The 25,774-nt window shown below is 38.8% G+C and overlaps 1 protein-coding gene across 1 annotated transcript in view; it reads left to right on the forward strand.

Annotated features, from left to right (window-relative positions):
* SLC25A36 (solute carrier family 25 member 36) overlaps positions 1-21,086 on the forward strand; it is a 32,120-nt gene extending 11,034 nt beyond the window's left edge. Inside the window, exons 3-7 of the mRNA XM_027686197.1 lie at positions 2,816-2,893; positions 5,581-5,681; positions 13,170-13,236; positions 15,948-16,237; positions 16,952-21,086. Of these exons, the coding sequence (XP_027541998.1) occupies positions 2,816-2,893; positions 5,581-5,681; positions 13,170-13,236; positions 15,948-16,237; positions 16,952-17,145 (730 nt within the window). The 3' untranslated portion in view covers positions 17,146-21,086. The remainder of the gene's footprint in view (positions 1-2,815; positions 2,894-5,580; positions 5,682-13,169; positions 13,237-15,947; positions 16,238-16,951) is intronic.
* The last annotated feature ends 4,688 nt before the right edge of the window (positions 21,087-25,774 follow it).

The following is a 25,774-nucleotide window of genomic DNA, read 5'->3' on the forward strand; positions in this document are numbered from 1 at the left end:
TGCTCAGTCTAAAAGCAGGGAGAATCAGGCAAATTACATCAGAATTTCAGTGAACTGACTGCTGTAGAATCACTTCTGCATCTTAAGCATCAGCAGAGGTGAGTTCAAAGGCATCTCTGTCAAGAAACAAACTTGGAATAACTGATACAGGTGACTCCATTCTCTGGCAACAAAACCAAATTCCCTTATTCTTAAATATCTGTGTTATATGTCATATTACAGATTCTCATAATTAACCTTGCACAATTTAAACCTGAGGTCTTGATAATGGAAATCTCGCTGGCCTCCCAGTGCAGGCTTCTTCATGTGACATAAATAGGTCGGCTGAGGCCATGTGGAGCACTTGTCCTGCTCTTCCAACCATGGATTTGCCCTTTGCTGCACTTGTTCAATAAACAAGTGCAGGCTCTGGGATCTGCTTATTAATGCAAAAAGTCTGTGTCTTATTTTCAGTGCAGACTCTGGAACTCCTCCAGCTGTGTCTGTGAATGCAGCAAAGCATCAGTAACTACCTCCATGATAATCCTGTCTGTTACAATCTCTCTAAAACTTTGCTACTCTGTCAAATTTTGGGACTTTAGATCCAGAAGAAACAAATAGAGCTGGTACATTTCACTCCTAAGTTTCTCTTCAGACACAGATTCCTTTTGCTTTTAATACATGTGCTGTATGTGGATATGTATGTGTGTACCATGGGATATGGTGGTAGTGATTTTCAGTAGTGTTTTAAGTGGACATAGATCATGTTAATTAGATTCAGCACTGCAATTGTTAACAATGCTTTCAGGATACCAGGCAGGTCTAAGTAGTTTGTATTTCCAAAGTGTCTTTGAGTTTGTGTTCAAAATTCCAATTAATGCTGTGAAGCAATACTACCCACACAGTGAAATGATGTCTGTTATGGACACAAAGCTAAGATGTCGCTGGACACATTATATCCTAAATAATGCTGGTAACTTCAGAACCACTGTTTCATTTTTGCTTATTGAAAGCAAATGTAACTTTCAGTTGGATTTAGCAGCAGAACAGTAGTGAATCAGCTACTGGAAGTCACACTAGGCTTAGAATCTCCTTCAGTGCTATAAATGGCTTTCAGTTGTTTGTTCTGATGGTATATTCCAAATAAAATGGCCATTTATACAAGGGTAGTGTGCTTTATTGAGTAATTGACTTGTCATTAACCTGCATCTCTCTTTGAAGAAGAGATATATAGTAGAAGTATTTGTGTGTATTGGTCAACATTTGTAAATCAATAAGCACAGGCTTCTGTTTTGCACCACTTGGGAAAGTAGTTAATTCTTAACTTTAAATATGATTCTAAAGTAATTGCTAGAGCAATTTGCAGTAATGGGATGCACGTAGTCTATGTTTCTCCTCCCATGTCCTACCAGACTTTGTAAAATACCAATGTGATTAACATCTGGATTGTTGGACAGATTGACTTCCCTAAAACTGAATACTAATGAATATTCTCTTACCATGCCAGTGTACCTTGCTGCATAGTGGTTTTCAATGCTTTCTAAAATCCACAACTCTGTGGGATAAGTATTGCAAACACTAAAGTACTAGTAATGCCTCACTTGAGGTCTCAACTCACTGCTTGAACCCCTGTTTTTCTGTGAATTCTACAAAGATGGAAGGTCACACCCTGTTGCCACCCAAGCAGGCTTTCCCAAGCTGTGTTTATGGTGTTCATGGTACACCAGATGTTAGGACTGTACTGAGACTGTGACTCTTTGCATGGGTTACACTCCTGTCTCAGTTAATATCAGTGAATTACCTTGCATGGAGAGGTAGGGATTGCCTTTTCTGGAAGGAAAGACAGTCAAAAGGCAAAAAACCCCTGACTCCACATCTCAGCAGCAGCGCTTGGGTAGGAGCACACAGGCAGCAGTTCAGAACTGAACAGGGAATCCCTGCCAGCCTCAAGGAATGGCCACTTCTTATGTTGGAGTTCTCAATTTCCTTTTACTGTAGCCAAACTAGTTACCATAGGTCAAAGAATAAACCTAAGGCTCCTAGTTGAATACCTAGTGGATTTAAATAATGTGTGGGTATGAGAAAGGCAGGATATAGAGGAAAGCAGCCTTCCAGATACCAACTTCTGATGTGTAACTTAGTGTACTGTTGGGAATCTTGTAGACTCAAACCTGGGTAGCATGTGCAAAGCCATGTCGAGGTTTGTCTCTTTTTGAAAAGAGGAGATAATAGGGACACTTTGGCAGTGTCCTTGGCTGGACATCGTAAGCAGTAGAGCTTATGAGAGCTTACATCTTCCTGAGGAGCTCTCAGATGGAGTATGACTCAGTGAAACCAAGCCTTCTTAAATCTCTCTCCTCTCCTCCTCTCTTGCCCTTTGCCCCCTGACCCTTCCACTCCAAACAGTCAACAAACATGTGGACCTAAAGGGTGGTGAAAGGAATGTAGCATAAAGTATTTTTGCTTCCTGAACAATCTAAAACCTACAGGAACATGGACATTTCCATTCTTAGCATTTTCTCCCTGATTAGAGGACACTTTCTTTAGCTTCTTGATGACAGACAACTCCATGCATGTATGTGTTCCTGTATTTGAGGTAAATCTGTATTGACATCATAAGTCTTCTGCACTTAGTTTCTGGATTTCTATGGCATGTCAAGCAGTAATGGAATTTTTTATTCTGATTCTAGGAAATAACTAATTTTTTGTGGTCAGTGCTGTATTGTCAGTTATTATGGAATTTTTTCAGAGTAAAGGTTAAAGTGATGGATTTGTTTGTCAGTGCATTCCTTAATTTTGATCTGAATGTTACAATATTGTCTTTTTTGTTTTCTAGGATGATCTTGCAAAATGAAGGCCCTCGTTCTTTGTTCAGAGGGCTGGGTCCTAATTTAGTAGGCGTTGCTCCTTCCAGGTAAATACAAACATGTACATTAAATAAATTAAGGGATTCATTTGAAGTGAATTTTGCATCTGCAGTTGTAAATACTTAATAGCAAATAACTCTTTTGTTCCTGGGGTAATTGTGTTGTCTGAGAAATTGAGCTACTTGTACTTCAGAGCTCCAACTGTCTCAGCACTCACTATCCCTTGTGCTACTGTAATGGCATTTACTGTTGTGGGCTATCCCTTATGCAGAGTGTTGTCCAATTAAAAAGAAAAATGCTTAAGGAGTTGCACATGTAAACTAGAAGTTTGTACCTTGGAAAACACAAAGGTAGATCTAGCTTTCAGTTAATCCATCATCATCAGGAAGCAATTATGTGACTACAGCCTCAAAACACTGGGTCTTTCTTCCTGAGTTCTGTTGAAGTACAGACTGGTGCTCCCCTGCTTTAGGGAGCCTGTTCTGAAACTTCAAAAGGGGCAAGGCTGGGGAGGATGACACACTTAACAGCTGGCCCAGAGCAAGCAGATCCAGCAGTGGGCTGGGCTCCAAAGGGTACTGGGGCAGTGTCAGAGAGTGCAGAAGGGGAGGATGTAAATCTCATCTCGTGGGCAGTGGTATTGCTGTTCTCGGTTGCTCTGCATCAGCACAAATACTCCAGCTTCAGGCTGGTGCTGGCAGTCAGAGCAAGGAGCAGGTGATGCCAGAGTTTGAATTTCTCCTTACATATAAGTGTTAGCCAAAGTTCAGTCCAAAAATAGGAGAATACATAAGGAAGAGTATAGAAACAAAGCTGTGTGAAAGTAATATGACTACTTAATCCTGGATGAGGCTATAGTTGGTTTCTTGCTCATTTTTATTCTCTTCTGTTTAAGAGAAGATTCTTTATGCAGAGGGAATATATTCCACAAAGGCTTTATTATTCCCTTGACTTAGTGCTCTGCTTTTGTTTATTTACTTACTTTGCCTGAAGAGAAAACATTCCTTTCTCCTACACACTCAACTAGAGAGTATCTTAACTTTTCTGGTTTAAGGTGCTTGGATGTTCCTGGAAAACGTTATTAAACTGAACTTCAGCTCTGACAGATGAGGCAATGTTCTGTAGATCCTCTGCATAAGAGAAAAACATAATGCAGGAACTGGAATGTCTTTATTAGATTTTTTTTTTTTTTAAGGATTTAGGAATACCTGAGGTATTTTCTGATCACTAACTTGCTACTGCTCTTTGGAGAAACTGAAGTAAATCCAGTATCTTTTCTGTTCTTTGCACCTGCAGGGTACCAGCACTTCCTAATCTTAAGAGCCTGTACTTTTGCTGGTAGACCAGTGTGTTCTATCAAATGTTCAACATTGATATCACTTCAATAGCAATTTTTATCCAGGAATAGGTTCCATTTTATAAGTTACTATCCTCAATGAAAAATATTCTCAATTGCAAAAAAAAAAATCTTATTTCTTTTCAATAAATTTTATGTTAAATCTTCTAATTCCCTTTTCTTCCCCCAAGTGAAATGCTTAGCTTGTTTCCTTCCCCCCACCATACCAAAAATGTCAACTTGATGTAGTGTGTGAAGTCTTATTTATAAGCACATCCCTATTTCCCTCTGGCTGCCTTGGTCTTCCTCTAGTACTTCATTTCAATTAAGCATTAGCTAAGTGGATTTAACATCAGCTCTTTGTTTAAATAAGCTGTAGAGAAGCATGTTTCATAACACATCCAGTACACTTAACTGGTCAGGTTCCATTTGTGAAATTACACCCATGAAGCAAGCACTTTATCTTTTTTGTAATAAAGAAAAACATGTTTGCACAGCTAATGAGGTTAATGTTCTGTTCATGGAAAGTTGCACGTTCACTTTTTCTCTTGTAGAGGGGTGTTTAAAGAAACTGAGTAGCAACCTGAAATGTTGTTTTAGATGTATTTAAAATCTTTTTAGCTTTAATGAGTGAAAACAAATTTTCATATTTTCAATTATTTCATTATCATTTCAAATTTTCATATTTTTCATAATATATTGAATTGGCATGCTGATTTTGTCTAGCTTTGTTTTGATACCAGGTCACAGGCTTGAGTGTAATACAAGTTTACAAAATTCATGTGGGAGTGTATTCAGAGAAAAAAAGTGTCCATTCTAAATACAGAACTAAAGAAACAAAATGTAGATACCAGCTTCACAACTGTTCTAGCATTTGACATATAAATATTTATAACCATAACTTAGCAATATTTACATTTTAAATGCTATAATATTAAGAGTACTGTTTGGGGTTTTTTAAAAAGCTGCATACTTGTTCATTCTCTTGAAATTGTCATGCTATTGCAATGAGTTTAGTACATTAGTACATTAGTCCATTAGTACACAGTTATTCTCATATTAAAGTGTTGCAGAATACTGAAACTTGAGTTTTCAGTCCAGCAGTGTTTTACTTCCCAGTGTCACAAAAAGCAGTGCCATATTTCTACTTATCTGTCATTCCCCTCAGTAGTTGGTAATTGGAGCTGTTGAGGAAGAAAAAGTTAAAATGTGTGATCTTTGTTTTTATTTTCTGCTCCTAGAGTAGTCCCCACTATGTTGCAGGAGTTAATCCTTGAATAGTTTGTTACTGAGGAAGTAAATTTTACCCCAAGATCATTTAGATTAGTGAAGTTAATGGCACTGCTTATTAAAAATATTGACACATAAAACATAACTTGGATTTTGTTCTGGTTTTAGAGCCATATATTTTGCTGCTTACTCAAACTGCAAGGAAAAGCTGAACAGTATTTTCAATCCAGATTCTACCCAGGTACACATGATTTCAGCTGGTGTGGCAGGTAAGGATCTGTAACTTTTTAGCTTCATTCTACGGTCATATCTGCAAATGAGAAGTGACAAATGTGGAAAAAAAACCCAACAAAACAAACCAGAACATGTTTAGTAATTGAATAATGTTTTCTTTTAGTGGTTACCTGCCTTGGCCTCTCATTAAACAAGCTATCTGGAGAATATATGCATGAAACTGCACTGAGTGATGAATAACAGTGTGTGTGAATAGTCTTTTCTAGAAAATCTGCATGCCCGCTTTTTCAATTGTTAATTTGTGAAATGATAAAAGAAAACTTTGGAAACAGTCACTTGTTGTTCTATAAGATATAAACATTGTTTACACTGACTTCAGGTTTAATTCTTCTTAATCTGCCTTTTTTTTTTTTTACCACCACTTGCTGTTACAGCTTTGTGTATCTGACTTAGTTTTGTCCTTCTGAAATATGCCTGCAGGTATTTGTGTAAGTTATATGTAACACTCCTCCTTTGTTCATATACCACTCTATATGAAGTTTGCTCTACCACTGAAGAGACATAGAAGAGCAGATTTTTCATGGTTTTCATGTGTTTTCATCTCCAAAGATAAATTTCTACTTTATATCTGCAGCGTAACTTTGGTATATTTGAGCAGCTACCAATATTTGTTGCTTGATTTGTATGTTCTGTGCTTTGGGATCATTAAGGGGAGTTAAAGGCAACTGAGCTGAGTTATGGGCATGGACTTGTGCTTCGAAAATCAAAACTTGGGCTGGCAACACTTTACCTGTTGTTGCCCATGTTTTTCCTGCACAGAACCAATTTTTCAAAAGATTTTTTTTTTTTTTAATATGTATAGACCATAGGCACTTCATAGATGAATTCTGACAGTTTTATTGTTGAAGTTTCTAGTTCCTGTCAAACTTACAACCAGTCTATAGAATGTGAGTACTGTCAATCTGGGATGGACTGACGAAGGTCATGTCACAATAATGAATAGGATTGGTTTTGCATTTAATGCTGATGATCCGGTACAAAGAAATTCTATAAAACATATAAAATATATGACATTAGCTTTATATTTAAATGTGACACTGTTCATCTCTGGCACATGAAATGTGAGAGAGGTTTTTAATCTTTAAGATGTGAAGAGATCTGTTCTGTTTTGCCCAAATAAGACAAGGATGATGAAAGGATTTTTTTTTTTATCATCTAGAAGTGTGTGTTTTGTTTGTGAGTGAACAACACAGGGAATGAATTGGAAAGGCATTTAATGTAGAGTTCATCCTAATCAGCTAATTGTGCCAAGAAAAATTGAACTGTCTTCAGCTCCTTGTCAAGAGGATAATACATGTCTTTAGATTTGGGGGGCGGGGGGAAGTGTGGGTGATATAAACAAGTCTGTCTTCAGTTGAAGACTGCTTGTATAACTCATGCAGTGCTACAGACAAAGGAAGGTTCAGAGTGTTCCTCATCTTTGGAAGTTACTGCCCTCACTCTGTAGTGAAAAGAACACTTATGGAGATGTGCTGTAGTGCCTTTTCGTGAGTGTTTGCAGACTTGGGCTGTAGTTTGTCATGGAGTTCTGTATCTGTTAAGTAACTTGCTTCCTTTCCAGAAGGTTGATGTTATGCATTTGTACATAAAGCTGCAAGAAACTTGGGTAAATGTCTTTGAACCTTAATTGCTCTTCACCTTTTTTACTCTTTTATGCAAGTTTTAATATTGAATTTAATTGACTTAAGAGTTCTCACACTTTCCAAGTTCTGCAGTTGTATTTCTAAACTATATAGTCAACAAAACAGATTGCCCAGTGCAGGCTTACACTATAGGTCTTGGCACTGTACACTACAGAAATTCTCTGGAAGACCTTTATAAAAAGGTTCTTTGACACGCAACTTCTCAATACACTGTGTTGGTGTTATTCTGATATATGAAAAGGACTCTGTAGTTGAAATTTAACAGTGCTGTCTTGGGAACGTGCTAACCTTGTTTTTGTAATTCTAATATATTTCAGAAAATGCACTTATACCAGCTATTAACAGTTTTACCTGCAAGGTTTGTATTGCTGTATGATGTAAATCAGCTTAAAGAAATGGCAAAATAACAGGGACAAGATTGAATGTGAGCTCTTAATTGGTTGACAGGTTAACACAGAAGATAATTGCAATATTTGCTTTGAACCTAAGACTTCAAAACTGGCAAGGTGAACAAAGACTTCTAATAATTAGCAAAAAATAATCAGTATTGGTTTTTTTTCTTTTTCAGCTGCCAATGGTTTCAGTAAGAAATTGAGTAAATCAGTCTTAAATGAGGGTTGTTGTTTTGGTTTGGTGGTTTTTGGGGGTTTTTTTTGGATATGATCCTTCTATTTCATAAAGGTTTTTCTCATACCTAATGAGCATGAAGAAGGATTTACACTTACAGAGCTTTTCCTGTAGATTGCAAAATATGGTAATCATGCAGAAATACATTTTAAAAAAACAACTGTTTTGTGAAAGTACTGCAAATAGTGAACTTTAGTCAACGTTAAATTCTGTTTACTTGTATCATATGCTAATAAGTATCTCAGGCTAGACTGATGTCCTTATGTCTTATGCACATGGTGTTTTGGGGACTGAAAGGCTGAGGTGTGGTATTTTAAGCATTTATGTTTGGTTTTAGGCTTGATTCTTCCTTCTCAAGATAAAAATGGTATATTTATGCTTTTAATATTTTTCTACTAAGTTTGTTTGATCTGAAAGAGAATGAATTATCTCCATATTAGTAACTGATGCCTTATGCAATTAGAAATGTTTCCTTGCTATGTGCCAGCTTCCAGCATATAGTTCACATCACTCTCATACCTAAAATATCTGTGTATTGACATGAAATCTCAACAGTCATTTTTGCCAACTCCTCAGCAAATCACGTGGTTCTCTTTTTGCAAACTAGGGCAGTGAATATATCTGAGCTTACTGCAGGAATGAGTGTTTGCTCTTGAGAAGATAGTTCATCTCTGTACACTTCCAAGTTAGGCTAAATTCTCAGATTCACTATAAACTCTGCCTTCTTGTTGTACGTGACCTCTTTTGCCACAGAGAAGAAAAACTGTGGAGAACTGAATGAGATACTTGATTCCTTTATGGCTTTCTTATTTGCTTTTTTAAATGAATCATAGCCGCAATCAGACAACATGGTTGCAAATCTGCTGCAAAACTGCTTTGCCTTGTATTGCTGTTGCTGTTCTTTCTAGAACTTCACTGACAAACCAACCCAAATGCAGATTTTTTTTTTTATTTATTAAAAATAATTGAGACCACTTTATTATTTACAGAGATACAATACTTTTGGAAGTTTTTACTACTATGTATGCAGTTAATTCATACCAAATAAAATGCATATTTAGTTCATTGGTCTTAGAAAGTTTGATTTCATAAGGCATCTATCTTGTTTTTTCAGTCCTAAGACTAGGCTAGATTTTGTGAATAATATTTTCAAGGGAGTGGGGAAGGAGGAGGGTCCACTTGTAAATTTGCTATATAGGTAAGTATTTGGAGATGTAAAATTGAACTGCTGCAAATGAGCAGAAATTTCAGTACTCAGTGCATTTTAAACAACTACTTTAATATCTGTGGCCTGTTTTGATTATTTTTCTTTCTTTTTTTCCTAAACTTTTACCTGCAAACAGTTAGATCTCACAATAACTAATTCACAAATCCTTCCGATGGGATTCGATTTGTACACTTGTGTCTGATGAGGTCACTGCTTGTTGTTATGATACAGAAAAGCCTGTGTCTATTTTAGGCATTTACTGTACATTTCTCCCGTGAAAAGAGTGAGATCGTGTCATCTCATGCTCCCCACCCGCAGGTCACTTCCTGCAGAAATATGGACTAACTAAAACCTCGTGAGTACTGAACTGAGCGTCTCTTGCAGCCTCTAGTGTAAGAACCACACAGTGGGTTTGTAATATCTATTGAATAAACAAAATGGGGAATTCATTTGCATTATCTTGAACTCAGATGATGTGCATTGTGCAAAGACATCACTTTTTCTTAACTCTGTTAAGAGTGATTTTTTTTTTTTTTTTTGTCCCCCCCTCAGCAGATCAGGGAAAGGTAGAAAACACCTTTCACTGGTAGCTGCTACTGTACTTAGCTCTGGCTAATTGGAAGCTCCTAATGGGTTAAACAAGGCATTTTGGTTCTGGGTTGTTTTTTGTTTGTTTTTTTTTTTTCAGTGTCCCAGAGCTGCCTTTTAAATGCTGCAGCTGATATTCTATGTTGTCATATTATTTCAAAGACCTCTTTTCTTTTTCTTTTTTAATATGTATATAATCTCCTTTCTGTCTCTTTCTGTTTACTCTTTTGGTTTGTTTTCATTTGACTTCTTTGAATTTTTAATTTAGCATTCCATGTTCACATGTGTCTTATCAATTACATTGGCTTATAGAGTAAAAAGCAAAACTCCTGTCCTTGGAAATATGATGCATAATAGGAATACCTGGGATCTTACCTGTCAGTAGCTGTAATAGCTGAAAAAGTAGATTGAGAATTTTTTTGTCTGAAAGTGGGATAAAATTTCATAGAAGTACAGTAGTCTGTAGTATTGCCAAATTTATCTCTACTTGTATTGAATCTGGAATCTTTCTTGAGGGTACAACACATTGATAAACATTGTAAAGCATTATAGATTTCATTGAGACTTCTGAAAAGAAAAAGGAAAAAATTGGTGGAGCTTCATGGTAACTGTTGAAAGCCTCCAACCTTTATTTTTTTAACAAATATTTTTGCTAGAGATTTTATTTAAAAAGGAAAGGTTATCAGAGATCCCAAATGGTGTGTTTTTCATGTTTTGGAGGGTTTTCCTTGGTGTCAGCATCACTCAACTCTTAATTCATTTTTCTTCCACTGACTATATTTACTACATTAGCTGTAAGAATTGACCTGTAGTCATTTCATCTTGAAACCTGAATTACTGACAGACCTTTGATTTGAAAGCTTTGGTTTGAACTGTCAATTTAGGCTTTTGACAGCCCTAGGGGAAAAAAATTGGCTATGTTGCTTAGTGTCTGATCCTACTGTTGGGGGTGCTGCACTTAGACAATGCCCAGGGGGTGCAGTTTGGGACAGAGTAGGGGCTGCATCCTGTGCCAACCACCCTTCACTGGAAATTTCCAGTGTACTCTTCCCAGCCTGCTTAGAAGTGTCAGGCTACTGCTGTGGGTGACTACAGTCACTGCTGTCACCCAGACACTGCCACTGATCTCACTATGCATTTCCTGTCCCAGATTTAGGATCTGCAGAGACCCTTTTTTGGGTTGAATAGGAAGGAGAAAAGGCTGAGCAGATAAGGCAGTAACATACAGTCTAGCAGTAGTAAAATTCCAAAGCATGCAACATGAATAGGAATGGAAAAGATTTTTTTTGTTTTGTTTTATTCACTTGAAATCAATAACTAGGAGAGACTTAGGAACTAATTTTGGTTTTTAGAGAAGTCTTTCCTAAAAAGTGTGTTGGTAGGAAAGTTAATAATTTTTTCTCACCTTATTTCAAAGCCTTTATTGCAGTCCTGTGCATTCCTTGTGCCCTTTACTCCACTCTAGAAATGGAAAGATTCTGATTTGAAGTCAAAGAAAATTAAAACTTTATAAGTGATAGTGTAAAGAAATAAAAACAATGTTTTCTTTCAATGTAGCTGAACTGGGGCTCAAGTGCCATTGGAATCAGTGGAGTTTCTATGACATTAAATGACTGATCAGACAGACTCTGGCTAGTTGAGCTACAGAGCTGATTTTGCAGATGTGATGTGTTTTAAAAACACCCTGTGCCTTGTTATGGCAGAGTAGTTCCTCAGTCCTTTGAGTTTTTACATAGTTATTTACCTACTTAAAGTGGAGATATAAAACACTTGTCTTCTTAGGATTTCACTCCATCATATGAAGGGTATATATGTACCGAGACATAGACAAAAAGAGTAGGGTATTTAAAAAAAAAAAAGGCAATTCCAAACCCTTATTATCTACCACAGAAAGTTACTTGATTAAGAAGTTTGAGTCAGTTTAAAAATCTATTTAATCGGAAGATTAAACAGAAGCCTCCAATGTGTTTTTGTGCTCTTGGTGTAGAAAACCAGCTAAATCTTAGTAGGTGCCAAACCTGTCTTTAGACAGCTGTCTTTAGAGCTGTAACTGAAAATCCTAATGAGGTATTTAAGATTTGGGGGTGGCAGCAGAACAAACCTTAGAACAGTTAAGATCCCCTGGCATTTCTGAGTATTGCAGACCTTTGTGTGCAATGTCAAGTAGATTGTGATTGCCCAGGAGTAACATGTATGCAAGCAGTTCTGCTAAATACATTTCTGTAAACTGCTAATGATCTCCGTAAACAAACTTATCAATAGCCTATTCCTTGGATAAGTATGGTGCACCAGATGTGCACTGAGTCAGGTAACTGTTGCTTTCCCACAACCCCAGTGCATCCCCCTGCAGGAGGGCAGCATGTCTCTGTAGTGATATACCAGCCATGTGTGTCACTTAAAAAGCAAGTGTCTAAATTTATCATCTCTTGCTTGGCCATGTTCCAGCTTTTCCCTTTTCCTGTTCTCTCCTGCAGACATGACACCTCATTAGTGGTGCATGTATGGTATTACAACTCGATGGTTTGTTTTATTTTACTTTTTTCAGAGCTACCTTTCACTCTGCTCTCTCTCTCTCTCCACAGTTGTGCAGAAGTAAGAGTGATTCTTACTTCTTTTTTTTTCTTTATTTTGTTTCTGTTTCCCTTTTTCTTCCTTTTTCTTTTTCTTTAGTGGACTGAAAATCAAATCCCTTGGCCCTTATGCAAGCCTAAGTAGTTGCTGTCTGAATAGTTAGAAGTCATAGTGTTAACTTTAACAATTTAAACACTCATATGCTTGTAAAAGTATTCCTAGGCCAGCCAAAAATCTCTGCTTTGAATACTAAATACCACTCAAATTTAACTGCTCTTTATAGTTCAGTATTAGAAGGTCTCTTAATTTACAGTAATATCTGCCTTTTGACTGCACCAAAAGTAGTATTTATTCAGTCTGCATGCTTTCAAACTCGGATTGTATTTCAGGTAACAAAGTAAATTGACACAATGTTTTCTACCATCTCAAATTGCTATAACTGTCTCTGCAATGCATTCTTATTGACATTTTTGCCAAATTGGCTGTGATATTAGTCTAGCTGGCATTGCTGTTCTGTGGTGTCAAAACAGGGTTGGTATTAGATAGGAAGAGAAATGTACTTAATTTGGCTTATTATATATGGGACATTTCTTGCTAAGATTTAAACATACTCAATATTAATGTAAAATTTAAAAATAACCTAAGTGTTTATTGGCTGTATGGATTCATAGAATGTCAGTAAAGGGCTACAATGGGTACTTCTGCAAAGTCAGTATAGTCCGAGTTTTTGCATCCACTGTACCTTACTGTGTGCGTTTTAAACTTTAATGCAGTTGTTGTTCTTGTGGTATTATCACATCTAACTTTGTTCTTTTTACATTTTCTAGGTTTTACTGCGATCACAACAACTAATCCCATTTGGTTGGTAAAGACACGATTACAGCTTGATGCCAGGTATGGTGACAATGGGAAATATCACTGCTGGGATGAGGTTATACTGAAGTGTTGTGATGTTCTGCATCCCAAAATAGAATTCATTTTTAAACATTCAACATTTCAGATTTGGAAAGTTGATGCTGATCTACCTACAAGTTATAGTCTCATATTTACTATTTTAATCTCCATTCTGAGGTATGCTTGAAGCACTATATTAGACTGGCCAGAAAATTTGGAATTAATTACAAGGTTAACAGTCTCATTAAAATAAGTAGATTTTGGTGCTATGTGCAACCTGATGTCATCTTGTGCCTCTGCTTGTTTTTTACTGAATAGTCAGTTAAACTTCTTAAACTATAGGGCTTTAAAGAAATTAGGGGAATTATGGATTTCTTGTGCATGGTATTTCTCTGCATTATATCAAGTGCATTGTTCATGTTGAGACCTGAAGAAGGATCTTCTTTGTATAATACTGCAGTTACCTGGGCTAGTCAAGCATGTACTGCATACTCAGCTCTTCTAATTCAGTTGTTAATAGAGGCATAAAAACACTTAATCTTTTGGATTATCCCGGCCTGATCTTGTTTCTGTTGAAGTTCTCAAAAATGATTCCAGTAAGAGCTGGAGCAGGTTTATATTCTGTTCTCAAAGTGACATTGCTTTGACCTTCAAGACAACATTGTGCATCTTGGGCATCAGAAGAGCAAACACTTGCACCTGTCTGTCAGTGCACCAGTCCAGGTGTACAGGCACATGTGGGGACTGGGAGTGTCCCTGAAGCTGCAGCTCCAGCTGCTCTTCTTGCCAGTTCCTTCCCAGTTTTTTGCAGTGTCCTCCACCTGGCTTACTCAACCTCCAACTTGCAGCTCTGTGTGCTCAGTCTTTCTCTTAAACCTTGTTTCATTGCATTTAACATTGCAGGTTCAAACCATCAAGACTTAAATTCTGCCATCCAGTGGTGCCTCTTACTGCTTATATAATAGTTGCTCCCAGGGTCTGTCTTGTTCTGACGGTGTCCATGAGTTACCATAACTTCTTACAAGGTTATTTGCTGTTTTATTCTGTGACTGTCTCACTCGGACCCCTACTGGCACAATCACTGCCTGCACTCACAGCTGTAGGGAAGCACATCTTGTGCAGTGTGGTAATGGTTTTGTGTATCTGTGTACAGTGTGCGTGGCAGGTTGAACCTGGCTGGATGCCAGACACCCACCAAAGCTGCTCTGTCACTGCACAAGTGGACAGGGGAGAGAAAATATAACCAAAGGCTCATTAGTTGAGATAAGGACTGGGAGAAGATCACTCACTGAATACTGTGACAGGCAAAACAGACTTGACATGGGGGATATTAATTGAATTTATTACGAACAAAATGAGAGCAGTAAGATCGTGAGAAGTAAAATAAATCTTAAAAACACCTTCACCCCACTGCTCCCTCCTTCCTGAGCTCTGTCTTCCCCCTCAGCAGCACAGGGGGATGGGGAATGGGGGTTATGTCAGTTCATCACATGTTGTTCTTGCTGCTGCTCAGGGAGAAGTCTCCTCATGCTCCAGTGTGGGGTCCCTCCCACAGAAGACAGTCCTCCAGGAACTTCTCCAACATGAGTCTGTCCTACTGGCAACAGTTCTCCATGAACTGCTGTAGCAATCTTCACTCTTCTGTAGAGTACAGTCCTTCAGGCACAACCTGCTCCAGCGTGGGTCCCCCACAGAGTCACAAGTCCTACTAGGACCCTGCTGCATCATGGGTTTCCCACCTCCTCCCCATCCTTCTTCACTGACCTTGGTGTCTGAATAGTTGTTCCTCTCGTGTATTCTCACTCTGCTCTTCTCTGGCCACAATTACATCTGCATAATAACTTTTTTCCTTCTTGAATGTGTTATCCCAGAGGCATTACTATAATTCCTGATTTACTGGCCTTGGCCAGTGACAGGTCCATCCTGGAGCCAGCTGGCCTTGGCTCTGCTGGACATCAGGAAGTTTCTGGCAGCTTCCCCGCAGAAGCAACCCCTGTATCTCCCCTGCTGCCAAAACCTGGTGACATAAACCCAGAACATATGCTAAGTATTTCAATATGCACAACTCAATTCAATAAGCAAGCTCAAAATGGGAATAAAATTTTATTTGCCAAATACTGCTTGATACAGTCAGGTCTAATGAGCATTTTCCTTGACATCAGCAGTGGCTTAGTTGAGTCAAATAACAGCTACCAGTGCTGCATTGGTTGATGTGCTAGTTGTTTGCTGAGAGCTGTAATGCTGTGGGGCCTGCTGTTCAAACTCTTACCCACTGTAATTATTACCATGCTATGGAGCGCTTTATTTCAGGCAACACTTAGGGGAAATCCATTATTGAAAAGAAAATGGTGATTTTTCTCATGAGTCACTGACATTGACAGCCCATTTGGGAGTCTGTTTTCAAGCAGTTTAATCCTTTATTGCAGAGTTGGGGGGGACTTAGAGCTGTTCAACCTGTCTATATGATACTTTTTTCTTTAGTCAGCATATGAAGCTTGGCTTGGATTCCATGTAATGCTTTACCTGTGTTTAGTGCTGAAGGTCTTTGAGACTTTCAAGTTCTGTGTGTTCTTAACGGTATCTGACTTGGAGCTCCTCAACATCAGTATTGGATATTTCCTAAGTCTTCTCATCACTCAAAGAAAAACTGTTTAACTATTGTCCAGTCCCAAGTTGCACCAGTTGATATATGACTTGTTTTCTCCTTTTAGGAATCGTGGAGAAAAGCGAATGAGTGCTCTTGAGTGTGTCCGAAAAGTTTATCGATCAGATGGTGTTAAAGGCTTTTACAGAGGAATGTCAGCATCCTATGCAGGCATATCTGAGACTGTTATTCATTTTGTTATTTATGAGAGTATTAAGAAAAAACTGCTGGAGTATAAGACTGCTTCTCCCATGGACAGTGAGGACGAGTCAGCAAAAGAAGCATCGGACTTTGTTGGAATGATGATGGCTGCTGCCACTTCCAAAACCTGTGCAACATCAATAGCATATCCCCATGGTAAGTGGGGCATGGAGAGTTGAGAACCTGAGTCAGATCCACCAGAGGGAGTCTTTTCAGTGATATTTGTAGCCAGCTTTGGTTCACTTACTCAAGAAAAATTTCTTTGTCTAAAGCTTTTCACATCAGATTTGGCAGGTCAATGTTAGTGTGGTATTCAGAAATGGAAATGCTTTGAAGCAGGTGTCTAGCATGGCCTTCTCTTAGGAAATGTTTATTTTGCCAAACGGTGTGGCTCGAAGTACTTAAGGAGATCCTCTTTCAATTGGAATCTTTCTATCTACTCAGCAATTTTCCATAATTTTCCAGCAAGTTCTTGTCTCCCTTCTAGGAAAGCAGACTGTCTAGTTTGTGTTTCAGTTGCACTTGATTTTCCTGCAAAGTAATTGTGTATCCATGAGGTTTGTTAATGGACTGAATATTAAACCAGTGTCAACTTCTGAGCTAAAATGTAAGCCCAAACAACAGTCCTTTTCTGGACTGTAGCTAAGCAAATCAGTTTGCCTTGCTCAGTCAGGTATCTAATGCTGCTGGAAATGTAACTTGTTTTCTTCTCTACACATCCTTGGCTTGCTACTCTTTTTTTTTTTTAAAGAGGGGTTCTGAGATTGAGAACTTGAGGAGGGGGATTTTCATGTAATAAATCACTGATTGGTTTCTGGGAAAAATAATGCAAAGTGGTGAATGTAACCACATGTGGTTTTCTTTGTACAGAGGTTGTACGAACAAGACTAAGAGAAGAGGGAACAAAATACAGATCTTTCTTCCAGACACTGTCTTTGCTCGTGCGAGAGGAAGGGTACGGATCCCTGTACCGAGGCTTAACCACGCACCTGATCAGACAGATCCCAAACACAGCTATCATGATGTCAACCTATGAAGTTGTAGTCTACTTGCTCGATGGATAGCAGTGTGACAAGGCTTCCTGGAAGAAGGTGGAAGATGGAAGGACTGGAGTGGACCACTGAATGTCAATGCCAATGTGGTGGGCAAAAGGAACGCTATATCAGGAACAAGCAGCTGTAGACAAAACAGAAGGTTGATTGTGGGCAACTATGAATAATTTTGCTGCCTTATTGTGTGGTCTCTTGGCAGTGTGACAAATGGGAACTGCCCCTTAGGGAATGCCTTCATACATCTCTTAATTCAAAATTATTACTTCCTTTTCATCTGTTAAGCTGGACAAAGCCATGGAGTCATCTTCAGAGACCTGATGGGTGAGGGAGGGAAGATAAGATATGTTCTTGGGCAGCCTTATTCACTTCTCTTAGTGATTGTTCTGTTTTACTTCACAGTAAGCTGTTGGAAGAATGGACAAGACAGTATTTTAGTAGATTTCTATACCTGAAGGTTCCTAAAGAGACTGAGGTAGTAGTCAGTGTGTAAAGTTTTCCATGTTGCTACCTCAAGACAAAATATGGTGCAGGGACCCAGAACAGAGTTATTTCTTCACTACAAAAGGTGGTACTTTTTGTAGTTTTTTAGTTTGCTTATGGTTGGGTTTTTTTCCCCCTTAAATTTTGAGCAGCGTTGTAGGTTAGCAAGAGAGGATCTGATTATTGAACTCTTCAGGTTATCAGTCTGTTAATACTGGATGTATGTGGATTTCTGGTTCCGCTGCATCATGCTTTTTCTTTTCTGGAACTTTTCTTAAGTTAGAGAGACCTATGAAACATTGTCCTATATCATCAGTTTTCCTTGCCTGTTCAGGTCACTCACACAGCTAAGGAAGAAGTTGGTGAATGCTACTTTATAGCCTTTTTAAGGATTTGTGATGTGATCAGAAATCTCAACTAGTCCAGCCTCCTGTTTGTGAAGACAGGATTGACTCAGTTTCATGCTGCCTAAGCACAAGCTGTATTACCCTTGAATGTCTGGATTACCTGTACTTTTATGGAGGTCCTGAGAGAGAGCACATATCACTATGGCTAAGGTGACCAGAAAGCAGAAACCAGTTGAAGTTGTGATAGATCTTTTCAGTGCAGACAGGCTGTGTGCAGAAGGATGGAGAAAATTGCAGTTGAGATTTTCTTGAAAGCATTCCCCTTGATAATTGCTGTATCACATCTGTCAGCTTGAGCCTGTGTCCTGAACTGCAGCTGACAGTGTAACCTTGTCCTCTACATTGTCTGAATATTCAGGCATTGTTTTTATTCCATAGGCCAATAGCAGAACAATGCCTTGCATTCAGCAGCGAGGCTTAGGTGGTTTTTTGTCATAATTTATGGAGTTTTCCAAAATCATACAACTGGAGTGTTAAAAAGTTGAATGTTACAGGAACTTTTACAGCTGTCTAGATATCTCTGCAGTCTGCATCCATTATCCTTAAGAGGAAGATGATCATTATAAATTGGGGGCAATAGCTTTCTACTCATAAATGCTGCTACACTGGCATGGACAGAACTGTGCTATCAACTCTTTCAGTGTGGTACTTCAGTACACTTGAACTGTGCATTGTGTGCAATGGCTTTATTTTATGAATGACTTCTTATGCACTTTGTGGCCTTCTTAGGGCTTATGAATTTTCTTCCTCTTACTGATTATCTGTAGCCAAACTGTGTTTGAAACATGCAGTTGGGTTTTAAGCAAAGCATGTGGTTTGATTTCTGTGTAAGCTGTGCAGGAGTTTATGCTGTAGATCCATAGCATCTTTGTTGCAGTGGTTCTGTAGGCTCCATGTGAAAGCTCAAAGCTTGCAGAACAGTCAGTCTGGGTTTTTCTCATTTGCTTTCCTTAATTTTGACCCTTGTCATGTTCTCCACACAGTGTCAAAGTCCTTGAATATTTAATGTAATTCTCTATATTAATTGCTCATCCTCTAAAAGCCATCCATAGTGTGTACAGTGACCTTGCAATGCAAAATTGACTTCCCTTCTTGGAAAATGTTATCTTTTTAAAGACATAGCGTGGTCTGAGATGTGACCATGGTGACTTGATTGTCCCAAAGAAGTGAAAGGAGTGCTTAAATGTGTTCTAAAGTGGGCTTTTTCTAGTGGTCTCTCCAGGAAAAGTCTGGAATATTCACAACTCTGACCTAAGCCTTGCTATGGTGCCATTGTTCAGGAATAGTGACTTACTGTAACTTTTGTTGTGTGGAAAGTGGGTCACTCTCCAGGCTATCCAGATAGTTCAGTCACAGCCAAAACTTAGATTCAACTTTGGAATTCCTGAATGTGATAATCACTTGGATTTGCTGAGACTTCATGAGAGTTACTCTCCTGTTTGGATATATTGTCCCCTGGTTCCATGTTTGTCTCCCATGAATTCCCTGGGTACTGTGTGTGTGCCTTCTCTGGGGGAGAGCCCTTTGGGTTGATATGGACATGTTAACAAGGACAACTGAATATGGGAGGCAGCAGCTTAAAGTAGACAATCAGTTTATTATTCCACTTCTTTAATGAATGTTCCAGCTTTGTTTTAAATTTCAGGGGTGATCTTTTTGATTTGCTTTACATAACCAAACATAACCCCAAAATTTCTTGGGATTTTTTGCTATTTTTTAAACTATCAGTACCTGCAAAGTTACCTCTGAAATATTTCCCAAAGATCTGTAAATTATTTATATAGTTTTCTTCATATTTATTGTAAAACCTCAAAGGGAATAAAAAGATGCTACATTCAATAATATCTTTAAGTACAGAGCTGAAAGGAGTGCATTTAAACTGGTCATCTTGATATGTATTTGAGTGTCGTGTATTTGTGTCACACTTGTCTGTGCTAGAGGCAAAGGTCTGGGATGTCTGAAACTCAGTAGTTAATTGGCTTCCCGCTATTTCCCTGGCCTAGGTCAGACCGGAATGTCGAGCCCGCTGGTTGGGTGCGGGAGCTGCAGTTCCCCGGCGCGGCCCGCAGGTGGCAGCGGAGCACGCCCGCTCCGCTGAGCCGCGCTGGGAACACGGCGAGGAAAAGCCGTGGAAAACTGATTCCCGTGAACGCAGACACATTCCTGAGCCCCTCCTGTCCCTTCGGTTCCTGCAGTGCTGGGGGGAAACAGCTGAGCTGTGGTGTCTTGCGGGGGGCTGAGCTCAGCCTTTCACCTGATGGGTAGATTTTTTTTTTTATCTGAATTTCCGATCTGCTCCTCTGTGTTGTTTGAAGTAGGTTTACAGTAGGGGGCTGTGGAGTTCTTGGTTGTTCTACCTGTGACTGAAACATCACCTGTCCGCTTGTATATTAACACTGAACCGATCTAGTTCTCTGTTTACATAATGCACTCCGTATATTCCCTTGCTGATTGAGATGTTAATGACATCTGATTGTTGGTTTGTTAATGACAGTTTGTTATTCTGTTTTTCTTATGACCTCTGTAACATTCCTCAGACTGTAGCATTGTAAAAGAATGCTTCCAGAGACAAAACATTGGAGAGCCTTTTTAAGTGTTGCTTCCTGTTTAAACTGTTCAAATTTGGAAACAAGCAGAATGCTGAAGTGTGCCTAGGTAAATGTACTTTTTTCAACTTTCTGTTTGTTAAGACTGAGTTATGTTTTTTCAGTTCTTCTATTTAAGAGTCTGCCTACCCTGCATATGTGAACATAACTACGCCCTCAGAGTCATAGCTAAACACTCACAGATGACAGTTTGAGAATACTTCAATGCTCATGTGAGGTTTGCTATTATTCTTGCATACATGTAGTTGGCTGTAAACTATGTGCATTTACTCTGTATTTATATAGTTAACTTTTTTGTTTGGATTGCTTTAAACTTCAAAGCAAATTAAAATTATGTGCTTCTCTTCAAATGTTGCCTTCTGTGCTAAACTGTACACTGTTTTTAACCTTTGAATTTTTCTATTATTGATACATACCAGTGCCTGGAGAGTTGTGATTAAAAATGAGCAATTCATTAGGAGATCCTAGTGAGTCATTTTATCTTGTGCCATTTTGTAGTAGCTGGAAAGAGTGTATCTGTATTGTACCTATAATATGGTCTTTTGGGAGGGATTCGTGGATGACTTAAACTAGTAGCATGTGTCTGTGCAGTTGATTTGGATACTGCTACCTCTGCAGAACTAAGTGGTACTGCCTGTCAACTGAGATTCAATAACTAGTGACCAGAAAACTCATGTCCATTTAAAGTTCCAGATAGCACAAACCACTGCTGACAAAAATAAAAATGAAGGGCAGTAATTCCTTAAAATCTTCAGAGTTAACTGCAAGTGCAGTTATAACCAAGGCCTTGAATCATTGTTAGATACTGATTTTTTTACAGTATGTTGTTTGATCTGAAGTCTGTCCACAGAACTTCCTCACAAATCATTCTGCAGATGTATACATGGGTTTTGTTTGGTGATTGTGTGCTCTTTTTCTTCACCCTCAGCGTGTGTTCTGGAACTAAACCTTTGCAGCTTTTAATATGGGACCTGGCTTGATGTCTGATTTGATTCTTTTAGCTATTCAGAACTACTTCAAAACTTGCATTAAATCAGCACATCTGTGATAAATTTTTTTTCATTAAGTATTAATGTGAATTGACCTGCCTTGCTCTACTTTGCAGCTTCCAGGTCAGCCAGGCTTAGGGGTGATCAGTCCTCTGGAACCAGTACAGGCAACCAATGTGTGTATCCCTGGCACATCTGAAATCATGCCTCTAACTGGCATAACTGGAATTGTCTGTTATTGATCTTTCACTTCTACCCTCCTAGAGACACATTGGCAGGGCTGAGCTCAGGTGGAGTCTTTGAGGATGTATTTTGTCCATCTGCTTTACTACACCTTCTGCTGGAGGGGTCCTGTTAAGCTTGCCCTGGTCAAAAAGCATGTATATAAAATGAAGATGTATTTAAAGTGCTAATTGATTATGGCTTGGCATTAATGCAGCAGTGTAGTCTGACATAGGTGCAACCTAAAAGCATGTGAGGCTTAACAATGACCTTTTTCACAAAAGACAACCCTTGAATTTGATAATGCACTTACACTAAAATAAAATGTACTTCCGAAGACAAACCCTCCTCTCATCTTGTGTGTGCTGTTGCCAGCCACTGTGCTTTGTGCTGACTCAGAACATCCTAATCTTCCTGCACAGCTTCTGTAAAAGGCAGGAAATGCCAGGACAGGAATCTAGTTCTCATGAGCAAATTGACGCAAACAAAATGGTGCCTTGAACTGTGGGAGATGTATTGGAGCAGAGGAGCTTCTGTTTTTGTAGATGGAATGTTTCAGGGGATGCTCTTAAGACTGGGCTCACTAATGCAGAGATGCTTGTCACTGATGGAATTGTGTGAAGAGAACTAGAAGCTTTCAAAGACAAGTTCCACATGGTGAAAATTACTGCTAGTTCTGGGTAGACCTCTACAGAGGGAGTGTTTCTTCCTTTATCTGTGGCTGTTTGGAAGCTGGTAGCTTTTCCTAATCCTGCTTCTGCAGCAGACACTTGGGATGGACTGAAGATGTACTTGTTGAAATTGTCTGGAATGTAAACAAAATGCAAAGCTGTCTGTTCTGAAACTTGGTCATCCATTCAGACTTTTGAAAACAGGTATACAATGTGCGAGTGTGGCAGCAAATATCTTAAGGACCAGCAAAGTAAGATTAAATAACAGTGCAAAATGCATATTCAGTCAGTTACAAAATACTAATGAGGATTTTTGCTCTAGGCCAGGAGTGTCACTTTTTCAGTTGGACAGAAGACTCCATATATAGTTTTCAACAATGATCACTGTTGCCTATTAAGAAAAAAATACAATTCCAGGATGCTAAATGGAAGCATAAACAGCATTTTTTTTCTATGTGTAAATCTCAGGCTGACTTAACTTGGGGTACATTTGCAGCTTTGCTTTATCACACCTATAAAAGAGAGAAGGTTATAAAAAGTGATCATAGAAAGAAGTGTGTGTATCCTGCTGGAGCATGGTGGTTTTACAGAAGAAAAAACTTAGAAGGGTAAGTACTATGGGTGAAAGCATTAAGTTGCAAGACCTGCTGCTATAAAATGAACTATTTGCTGGCTGTTAGCTTGGATATAAGAAAGCTTTTAATGATCAGTGCAAAACAGTCTTAAATAGTAGTGAGAACAGGAAGGAAGAAGGCACTTCAGAGTGCCTGAACAGCACATGAAAGGGATGCCATGATCTGGTGGCCTGTGATAGCTCAGACCTAAATGGTCTCTTCTGTGTGTTTAGTAGGGATTAGGCTCTCTGTCTATGGCGGAATTAATCACGCTGCTTGGGGGCTGCGTGGGGCTTGTTCCAGGAGACTTCATGGAAAAGATGAACTAAGGCTTGTCCTACCTACTTCCCCCTGCCCCAGCCTTTTGCCCTCAGAACCAACCACTCAAAGAACTTTTCTTTCTGACATCTCCCTTCATATATGCGTATCTTTAATCAGTTTGTCACTTTAACTGAACAATATAATTTATTATGTTGCTGATCTGAATTTTTCCTGGTCTTATGCCACACATTGCTTTTCTGCAAGCATTTTATTTTTGTCCCTGTCTGAGGAATGACACTTGTATGCAGAGGTGTTAGGAAAGAATATATGGTTTTCACAAGGATATATCCTTTTGGGCTGGTTCAGCCTACTGCATTCCCGTTGCATACAGTGGTTCTCTACTTTACCAGGGAAAGGATTTTGTAGATTTAAAGTCATTAGAAGGGGTGAGAAGGTAATGTGATTGGTTTTGTTTAGTATTGTTTTCATAGTAGCAAGTTAGATGTATACCAATATTTTTAAATGGAGCAAGTGGCCCCTTTGTCTGTAATTCTCACCTAAGGGAATAAAGCTCTCAAAGTACAGTTTTGCAAAACTTTTCCCCAAATTTAGCTGTGCTAGATTCTTTCATTGAGAAGGTATGAGTACTTTTCAGGGCCACATCAGACTTTGTGCTGTCTATAGCTCTTCAACATGTCCAGAAGAAGGTCCAGTAGAAACACTTCCCTGGAGTGGAGAGAGTTACATTTTCTTGTGTTGCCACTGTAAATGTTTCTGGCCTTCACAGTGACTGAAGGACTTGCAAGTTGATTAGGGGAGCTCCAGCTGGATTCATGCTGGATATGTTTAAAGACTTGAGAATATGCTTTCAATTACTTGAAACAAGAATGATCTATTATCATTTACACACTTTCCTAAGAGACTAGCTGAGGGGAAAATACTGAAAAATGACAACCATTCAGCTGAGCTTGTGGGGTGGTCTGATATTATTCCCTAATTCATTTAGGCAACAGACAAAAATTTAAAGTGCTTTCTTTGCAATACTAAAAAAAACCCAAACCCACCAATATAAAGAATATTGACCTTTCCCCATTAGAGAGAAGAATATCTGCCTTAGTCCTTAACTGTTATAAACTTAGGGGACTCTTGCCAAAACTTTATAGCTTGGATGTAAATGGAATATTGCCTCTCAAGCAACAGCAGCTCAGAGCTGTTAAAACCACACACACTGAAATGCCTTGACCACACAGGGGTGAACCAGTTTGAGCTAACATTTCCCCAGAGCTCAGGTCAGCCACAACTATACTTTCTTCCCATCACCTTCTTTCCCAGGGTAAAAAATTGTTTCCTTATGGCAGTGCAGCGACACTCGTGTGGTCCTCAGATAAGATGGGATATTTCTGTGGGACAACATTCTGGTAATGCTTGGGATCTGAGCTTTTTACTTGGGCTGTCACTTATCTCACCCTTCTTCCCCTCCACAAAAAGGTGTTCAGACTTAATTTGGGAGGCATGGGAGTTTTAGAGATGGCAGACATGGAAGGATGCTGACAGATAAGTAAAAGTATGAGAGTTCTGGCTTACTGGAAAAGACAAAAGACATTACCACCCCCTCCTTCCCAAATAGCTCAAGAAAGATAAATCTTCATGAAACTTTGAGCTTTATTCCTCCCTAGCTGTGGAAAGACCTCTTGTTATTCAAAGGGAGAGTTGACAACATGTAGTGGCAGTATCTGTTAAGCTTCCTGTTCCTGAAGAGGAAATAATATTGGGATTCTGCACTGTAAATCCCTTCCCAAAGAAGGATTGGGGCAAAGAGACAGCATCTGGAGGAAACAGGGACTTACTATGGTTTTGAACTGCTTCTTTGACTCCCTGGGATGAATAAGGCTCTGAACTGAATCTGTGTTCAGAGTTTTATGCTACACACACCTTACTCAATTATATCCAATCTGTCTAGTTTGCATGTTCTGGAAAACAAGTAAAGGAATTTTCCTATACCTGGTTTCTCCTCAGCCTCAGGTCCAAATGCAGCTTTGAAGAGAGATGGGATAAAGCTGCAGCAATTCCTAGGTCTCTTCATGCACTCAGTGTCACCCCTTTTTGCTCAAGCCAGTCATAAAAGTAAGATGGAGAAGGGGTGAGTTTAAACTTTTAACAAGGAACAAAAACTGCTTAGGTCTCCTCCTGATTTGACTTTGCATCTATTTACGAGATGTTTATTTCCTTATGAGTGTTTATACAGTTTTTCTTTTGAGTTGTAGATTTCTGATGTTAAAAGCGGTAATGGATGGAGAAAGCAGGATTAGCTCACTAGGTACATCTGTTTTCTACAAGAAAACTGAAGTCAGCATTGCAAAAAAAAAATCTAACAGTAACATCTACAAACAT

This window comes from Neopelma chrysocephalum, unplaced genomic scaffold (assembly GCF_003984885.1).
Source record: "Neopelma chrysocephalum unplaced genomic scaffold, ASM398488v2 Primary Assembly neopelma1_70, whole genome shotgun sequence".
In the NCBI taxonomy this organism is placed as follows: domain Eukaryota; kingdom Metazoa; phylum Chordata; class Aves; order Passeriformes; family Pipridae; genus Neopelma; species Neopelma chrysocephalum.